At 41.9% G+C, this 9,340-nt stretch overlaps 1 protein-coding gene across 1 annotated transcript; it reads right to left on the reverse strand.

The window, feature by feature from the left end:
* Positions 1-2,538: 2,538 nt before the first annotated feature.
* Positions 2,539-4,634, reverse strand: PtA15_8A418 (uncharacterized protein; the record flags this gene model as incomplete). Its single annotated transcript, XM_053171846.1, has 3 exons — positions 2,539-3,322; positions 3,406-4,285; positions 4,373-4,634. 3 exons carry the CDS (start codon positions 4,632-4,634, stop codon positions 2,539-2,541), a joined length of 1,926 nt encoding a protein of 641 aa, XP_053023069.1.
* Between the last annotated feature and the right edge of the window lie 4,706 nt (positions 4,635-9,340).

Below are 9,340 nucleotides of genomic sequence, written 5' to 3' on the forward strand. Positions count from 1 at the left end.
CTCCAACCTGTTGCAGACAGCAGTGTGAAGCATTTCAAACATGACACAAGCTACCTTGCACAGCCTGGTAATCCACAGAGTTTCAGCTCCTTGAATATCCAAGGAATGAAACTAACCTCAGCCTCTTCCTTGGAATATCCAGGCAAAACTTTCCACAGGTATCTGAGGGAACAGGCCCAAGCCTCACAACCCACTGAAGGCAGAGGCAAGACCAAGGCACATGAGATGGGCGGAAAGGCCACATTTTGAGTACTTAAGGAGGCACTGTCAGCCCATCAGACCACTCCCCAGGCTAACAGGTCATCTCAACACAATCATTATATTACTGGCAGAAAGAAGTACTTTGCCAGTGTTAACCACCAGACTGAGTCTTAATAAAATTAGGTACATAGATATTGATGCCCAGATGATTAGAAAGAATAGTGCTAATGCATGACCAATGCAAACTGCAGGCATTGACTGATAGCATCATCTGAACAAGCTTAGTTGAACAAAAGAGACCACTGGACCAGCCATTCTTGTCAACCATCATTGAGGTGAGCAGATCAACCTACCCCAGTTCTCAACAAAGAATTAGATTGGCTGACCTGGAGGGATCAACTGTCAAGATTGGTCACAGATCTTCCTTTGTTCTCTCTATCATTTTTCTCCCAAAACCCTTTTCAACAAACTCCCTCATCTCAGTCAACCATTAAACAAACTCCCTCATCTCAGTCAACCATTACATTTTATCTTAAGCTGGCCAAGAAGCAAAAAATCTGTTCTGCTCTTAGTTGCTTGGAATTTTACACCAATTTGGACACCCTTCTTATCTATTCTTCAAACATTTAATTAAAATCCATTTTCAGCTGCAGAACATTTACCCATCAACTTTTATTGGATTCAGATTGATCCTAAAATTCTGTATGTCCTCACTGCCAAGCTGGCTTCTGTTGTTGTATTTTTTATGTGTTATGTTATGCTATTTTCTGTTCCTTCTCCTCCTACTTCCATCTGTTTCTCTGTTCCTCCCTTCTGTTTCTGTGATATCAAATGTCTCTCCTTCTGATCTTACCACATCATTAGAATATTTTCAATTCAAATTTCACCACCCTGAACTTCCAAGTTTTTTTTTGCAACAGGCCTACAGGAAGGGCTGATATTAATGCAGGCCAGATTTCTGAAAGAGTCTCTGTGCTACCGGCGCGCCACACCTGCCAAAATCAGTGTTTGCCTGTTGTTGATGAGATGAAGTTTTCCACATTATATCAACATCACATTGTCCTGCATTTGAGGTTAACTTAACCTGTTGATTTGGCACATTGTCTTCAAAATATACAGCAGAACAATACTTTAAATGTAACATAAAAATTTGATCATTAGACATTGGAATGGTGATTCCAATAGTGCCAGGAGTACACAGTCATTTGTAGAATATTGTTGCAACAGCTGGACTGATTCCTGTACAGTATTTAGGTCACATACCCACTGGGGTTGGAAATCCAGATCTCATCAAGAAATCCAATGTGGGACTGGAGTCACACAGGGCAGTATGTTCCTTCACCTTAGATAATCTTTTGTTCAGCTGCTCAGCATGTATCCCATACCCAGGGCCACCTAAGGAAAATATAGCAACAGAAGCACAGATTCAAGAAAAGAAGAAAAACCTGATGCCTTGGTCTGCAATCTCACAATTTTCACCTTGTTTTCCTGGGTGCCAGATTCAGGAGATCAGAATAAAAAGCAGATTTTTTGTTTCCTGTTTCAAAGTTTTGAAGGAACAGCTTGTACAGCGTAAATTGAATTGGGGCTTTCAAGGAGAAGGGTGAATTGTCCCTCATTGTTCACAACAACTCAATTCCTGCGGATTGACTTTGCCATTTAGGTAGGTGTTTGTGCATCTATTTGGGTTGACTCGATGTATGTCTCGTGTTCTGAAGTGCCACAGACGGCCTGTACAATTGATTGCCTCGACTGCCTGCGTATATAGTTCAAGACAATTTAGCCAACATCCATTGGACAATTCAAAGTTGCTTATTGCCCAAAAAGCCAATCTTTGCTGAAACTGGCTTCAACAGCTTGGTCGGTGTGCCTTGTCATTTAGATCATTCCTCAAGTCGCAAGCACGTCAGGTCACAGAATAAGTATACACAATTGGTAGAGTTGATATTTCATCATTACAGAGGGCAAAGTGCGGGGGTGTAAAGAAAGATGGCTTTGATAATGCACTACTTTTTACCAGAAGACTTGGCGACCAAACGTTTTTTAGTACTTTTGGGTATTTTCTGCTTTCGTTTATCGCGTTGCTGCTCTTTGACCAACAGTTTACGTTCCTTTTTTGCCTCTTTGGATTCAAATCGATGTCCGCGAGGTTTAGAGTCAAATAGAGAAGGAAACTGGCTTCAACAGCTTGGTCGGTGTGCCTTGTCATTTAGATCATTCCTCAAGTCGCAAGCAAGTCAGGTCACAGAATAAGTATACACAATTGGTAGAGTTGATATTTCATCATTACAGAGGGCAAAGTGCGGGGGTGTAAAGAAAGATGGCTTTGATAATGCACTACTTTTTACCAGAAGACTTGGCGACCAAACGTTTTTTAGTACTTTTGGGTATTTTCTGCTTTCGTTTATCGCGTTGCTGCTCTTTGACCAACAGTTTACGTTCCTTTTTTGCCTCTTTGGATTCAAATCGATGTCCGCGAGGTTTAGAGTCAAATAGAGAAGGGTCGTCTTCCTCATCGGACTGCCCATCCGACTGATCGGCCCCGGAGTTAGAATCCGAAGATCGATCGTCAACAGCCTCGTCTTCGGGATGATTATCCTTGGCTAGATTAGTTTGCTTTGGTTGGATATTCTGTTGGGACGATGGGGCAAGCCCGGCGAGGCTTGCATAAATCAGTTGCTTGCCCTCCCCCTTCCTCAATTTTTCGACATCTCGTTCAGCGTCGTAGACTTCGTTAAGCGTTCGAGGAATGTAGGCATGTCGGAAGACGGCCTCGTCGTTACTATTTTGTGCGGATTGCCCATGATCTGAAGTGGCCTCGGTGGCTTCATGGATACCGTTCACCATTTCAACGCTAGTTCTCATTGGAGGGACGCTTTGCGGCTCAGGTGCAGATATCAGCTGCTGAACAAGCTCGATTAACTCGCCTTCGGTTTGGAGTGAGATGGACTTGTCGGTGACAAAATCGAAGGTACGCTTGAGGCCTAAAGTGGGCACACCCAGCCGGGCGAAAAACAGGTCCACGTTGGTAAGGTCAGATCGCAGAAAATCGTAAGCAGAGGGGTGATCATGTTCGACTGATTGGGAGACATCGATTATGAAAAGATGATTATCGTGATATCTTCAAGAAAGGGCGAGTTCAAGATCCACAATAGCTCAGTCATATGACGGTCTGCGGAGAAAGTGCGAGGAATAAAGACGTACAGAATATTATATTCACTTAAATCAGCATGTACCAGTTTGCATTGATGGTACATAATCCGGACCACGGCCAACAATTCCCAATAAAGCTGTTCTAATCCTTCCCCCAAGCCAGGCAGGGCGGCATCCTTGAGACGTGGGCTTGGCTTCCATCCACCATCATCTTCCAAAGCTAAAAATTCCATGACTAGCACGTTCGATCGGACTTCTACCACTCGAGGACAGCGGATCTTTTTTTCATACAGACGTTTCAGGTTCCGCATCTCTTTCTCGGCCCATAGTTTGACCATCTTTCGCGGATTTCGTTTAGCATATCCTGACCTGAATCTGAATTCTCCGGTTACGTATCGATCTCGATCTTTGAAGACTAAAATACTGGTCTTGTAAATCTTCATCGCAAGACTGATCCCACTCTCTAATGGCGTAGCGGTAAACGGATCAACGAGGGCGATTGCATGGTATACATTTGCTTCTTTCCCAGTGGAGATACAGCCTTCAATTCGGTCCACCAAGCCACGTCCAAGCATCTTGAATAGTACGAGACGGGTACGTGGATCGAGGACCTGCTCGTTGGTAGCTCGGTCGGCTCGGTCGACATGATTGAGTCTCTCAAAGCCACCTTTACGAGTTTGGGTGGTATTCACGTCCCCAAGACTCAGCTTGTCGGCAAATTTCGAGGATAACGATAATAGCTGATCATTCACTTTGTCTTTCCGGATTACAGTGGTGTTTGGTGTGACGGTAGAGGGATCAAGTGCAGTTGCAAATCTCTTTTGATTGGTTGCCGGTAATACTGTCGGTGCCGTTGCCGTTCGCTGAGAATGACGGTTTTGAGTCGTGACTGTGACAGTTTGTCGAAGACGGTTATACCTCTTTGTGAGATCTGGTTGGTTGTTTTCCCAACGGGCATGAGTAGGGATGTGAGAAAAATTGCGTCTTTTCTCGGAAATTCAACTGGCATGATGCTTACCTCCAGCGAGTGTTTCCCAATCTTGCCCGTTGACAACATCCAAGTCCTGTTCGAAAAATTCGTCCTCGCAATTCTCATCATCATCCAATGAGGCATCAGACTCGTCTTCAGAGGCCTCATGTTCGAGGTGGTAAATTAGAGCATTCGTGGCGAGAGGGGTAGTGGTCGAGTCTTGTATATGTTTTGGAGGATCGGATGGTTGTCTGTTGGTTTCCTTCAAATCCTCAGGAGCATCGTCAAACTGCCCACTTTCAATTGCCATTTCCCGATTGTTTGCGCCAAGTGTGGAATGTGTAGGACCTCACCGTTGCGGCGGCCTACTGTGGGTCAGCCATATTGAATACAGGCTCATATGCATATTCATCTGGTCATCCATCATGCCGTCCTCACGACCCATCAGCCTCCTATGGCTTTTCCTGAATCAACAGCCCTAAAGATTGATGGATACCAGTACATCAAGCTACATATGTCCTTCTGATTGTTATCAATTTCAGTAGTAGCTTTCACCGTAGAAATTTAAAGAACTTTGGAGCCGTTTACAACCAACGTTTTCCATATGAAATAGTTACTCTGTTTGCTCAGGAGTACCCAAACTGGTAAAAAGAATCAAAAAAATTGTTAAGAAACACCTCTGTATAATTATTCTGGGTGAAGCCCCCTGGCATGTTATAGACTAGGAGAGTCATATCTGTTCAAACTATAACATTGTGGAAAACAATCAAACATGAAAAGGATATTCTTTTAGGATTGGAGGATGTGGCACCTCAATTGCACATTTTCAATGTTCTTCTTTTTTTCTTCCTGTATTTTTCCGTGTGTTTTTGAGGAACATCTCAATTTCATCTAGAAAGTCATCAAAGGTGTCAGGTTGATATCTCTTTGGCGAAATTATTTGTTGTTCTAACACTATCTCTTCATACCAGTACCCAAATAGTAACAGTGAAATCACATTTGCGCTGTTCTTTGATAGTTTTTCTGATTTGGCAAATTGCTTTGATAAGTATTTCTGAGGGCTCCCAAATAGCTCTTCAGGTGGCTGAAAAGATGGAGGTGGAAATGGGATTTTAACCCACCCAAAAATAGGTAAACTATATTTAGTGTGATTAAACAAAACATCCAGAAACCATTCAATCAATATGTTATTATTCTGGATAATTTTGTCTTGTAAAATTTCACTGGCAATGATCTGCAAAACATTGAGAGACTCTACAATCTGAAAGATACGGTGTTCAAAGAATTGAATTTGATGATTCTTTTCTCTTTTACTATTCTCAAGCTCAATGGATGAAATCAAAACCTCACGATTGATGCTGCTTTGGCCATTGGAAAGGGGAATGAGATGGATTGGTGAACCTTTCAAGACGACTTGGTTCTCAGGAACTAAATCAAAGCGACTTCTTTTAACAAGCTCTCTGACATTGCACCAGGGGAGATATGTTCCCACTCCCCAGGGAGTGCCAGAGCTGAATTTTATGTGAGTTTTGGTTGGATGTGGGCCTGATGTGGATTAGTAACGCATCACTAAATGAATTGTAAAGTGGATGTAGAACTGATTCAGAAGTCAGTCAGAATTGTTTTGGGACTCAACACAATGTTGTGTGGAATTCTCTTGTTTTCTAGGTACAACTGGAGGAAAAAATATGATGAAATGATATTTTACCCAAATCCAACTCATCAATTGCTCCTGTTTGCTGATGTTGAAGGATAGAAAAGCAAAATTGACATTCTAAAATGTAATTCCTCTGAAAAAATGGGTTTCTTGTAATTCACATCATATGCCCTGATGTACAAAATTAAAGTAAAATTCAACTTGGTATTATTGGGTTTAGAATTTTGGAATGTGGTTATAATGTTGCGGTAAAAGTAGTGAAACCCATTTTATTGGAAATGCGGGAATTGATTTGAATTTGGCTAAAAAAAATGGTGAAAAACTTTTTCAATAGGGTGAAACTCTGATTTAAGTCAAGGTTGGACTGCAGTGCCACTCCAGTTTGACCAGATATCCTTGCCTCCTCACAAAAATGATCTGGTGTATTTTGCTTTTTTTTGCTTTTCAAAATCCACATGTGCACATGCAAGTGAACTTTTTTGCACTTTGCCAATAGTCACCCTGATGTACGCGCGTAAATTGATGTAGAAATATCACAGGATGGGCCTTTCACGGCCACATGAAAAGTAAAAGCTTTGCGTTGAGACACCAATTGTCCCCCTGATGTACGCGAGTACATGAGGGGGACAATATCAGAGGCTGGACCTCTCACATCTCCACAAAAAGGACACACTGGTCACAGAGCCAAGAAAGGCCTATATTCTGGTGGAATTCTAGATGAGTTCTGGATGATTTCTTGGTAAGTTATGGTTTATTTCAGGATGATTTCCAGCTGATTTCCACAGCTGACTTCCAGTCTTTTTCATACCTATCCAATTCTTATTTACCAAAGGCCTCCAGCACAGTTATGGAAAAACGTTATGGTAGGGCACTCCCTGGGGAGTGGGAACATATCTCCCCTGGTGTTGGTCTTGAATTTCTCCCTTACTTCCTTGGTGATACCCAATGCAAAACGACTTCTAAATGAATTGAGCAAGCCAAATAGTCGCCGATTCTCAAGGTGATGAATTGTTGAGAATCAAGTTTGATGGGTAGTAAAAAAATCATCTTCTGGATAATCAAACTTGACAATAACCTTATGTTTCTCAGGATTTAGTTGGCTTTCACTCAGCTCAGCCATTAGGTCCCAGTAAATCTTGTGGTGATCTTGATGTCTGAGGTCTAAACTATCAAGCTTCAAACCGACTGATTCATAAAAACCGCCTAGCAAGGAGAGAGCTACTTCAAAATAGTTGTAGGGAGTGGGGAGTTTCCATTCAACCAGTACTATTGAAAGGACTTTCTGGATCCTACCGAATTGTGTCCTACTTAGTGTGGCTGTCCATGAGGTGCTCTTGAACCACCCCAGCAGCGGGAGGCCATCTTCAGTTTCTTCAAACAAAATACGCTCCAACCATTTCATCAACTCAGTATCCTCCATCCGGCATCCCAAAAGTTTGCTCTCTACACCATGGAACCTGGCCAATCTACGAAAATATTCCAACGGTTCAAAAATTCTTGTAATTCATGTTTTCATCTGAGCTACTTCTACTGGTTGAATCACGTAATAGTTTTCAGGATCTGAAGAAAGCTGATAAGTTAGGATACTTATTGGATTCCTGTTTACTCGAATAGTTTTATAATTTCTTTGTGGATCAGCTAACAGATAGTTAATTTCCTTCAATCTTCCATCAAATTTATCAAGAAATTCTTTCATCCGTCCTGAATTGTCAGTATCTCCAGTGATCTTTTTTGCTATTGAAAAAAGCGGGTCCCATTTAGGATCTGAGCTCATGATTTCAAAATCACCAGGTTTGTGGTCATATGCAGACTTCCTCAGTTCATTTGCCTGGTTTATCGAGCTGGCTGAGGTAGGATGACCCCACTCGCCAATTCTTTTTGTTCTTTTGAAGGGTGGGTTTTCCCGGTGAATTTCTGTTCCATGGCCATCTCTTGATTGCTTTTTTGAAGCCAAGGCATCTTTGACCTGAAGTGTACTTTGGCCATGATCATTAGGCACTACAAACTCAGGTTGAGAAGGTAGGGCTGGAATACAAAAAAAAATCAGTCCAATTGACAGACAAAGCTCTACTCTCACAAGTTTCATAACTTGCCTTCCGGCTCAACTTGAGCACCCTTGAATGGGCTCACAATTTGATTTTTTGGCACACTGCCTGAATAGTCTCCCAACACTTCCATCCACCATTCACGATCTATATAGCGCAAAGCCAGGGCCCGTCCCAACAAGCAATCCAAGCAAACAGCTGAGTAACTTCATATTGCAGACCATTAATAATAATAGCACTACTGCTTACCTTCTATTTCTGAATCAAAGTACCACCCCGGATTTACTGTATTTGACAACTCATCAGAGTCTGACATAACATATTTTGGCTTGTTCGTTTGACCAAAGCCTAAGGGCCTAAAATCAGAAAACTCAAGAGGTTCAAATTGACTAAAACTGACGCCTGGGTCATGTTCTTCAACAATGCCACTAATACTCGGTGCCTGAGGCTCAAAGTGAGGAGGTGTGGGAAGAGTACTGATTGATGACTTCAAGTAAGAACTTAAGATGAGATGCGTGCCAAGTAAACATGGGTGGTAAGCCAACTTCATTGTGGTGGGTCTTGAAAAACGTGGAATTACCAGATGTAAATATGAATCAAGAACTGAGCAAGGCTTTTGAAGCTATGACAAGAGATGAAGCCGGTGCTAGGCTCATTAGGGCAGGTATACCCTGTGAGTTATCCTTGAAGAGTTTTAAACACGTTTTGACAAGCCATTGGCAACATCTGAACCATGTAAATATGCTGACAAACGTTGTCTAACCGAGGTGCCTCAAGACTGAGTTCCAAAAAAAACAGACCCTGATCACCATGTGTATTTGTGTATGTATGTCAATTCTTCCCCTTGAGTTCTCAAGAGGTTTGAGACTGTTTGAGTTGAAGAAATTAAACCGCAGTACACAAAACAAGACTCAATCTATTTTTGTCAGCAAGGCATGTTTGCTCATCTGTTCAGGGGTTTACAATTCAAATCTGCAAAATTTCAGGTCACATTTTAAGTCATTTATTATTGTTTGTTTTGAAAAAATTGACCAGTTGCACTAAGGGCCTGTACCATAGGGCATGAAAATTGAAATTTTCCAAATTTCTTGGGACAAAAACTGAGCCTGGCAGAAATGTAGCATGGAGCCCAAATGTGAAGAATTTCAACATTTGAACCCTCTGCTAGTTTTCAATTTTTGTGTACAGGGCAAAAAAAGTTGAAATTTTTCAAGATTGAGGCCCATGGTACAGGCCCTGAAATTTATTGGCAACAACCAATCATGCACATCTTGCCAAAATTCTGAAATTTTGCTGCAAAAGGTCTTCATTAAG

Source organism: Puccinia triticina, chromosome 8A (genome assembly GCF_026914185.1).
Source record: "Puccinia triticina chromosome 8A, complete sequence".
NCBI lineage: Eukaryota > Fungi > Basidiomycota > Pucciniomycetes > Pucciniales > Pucciniaceae > Puccinia > Puccinia triticina.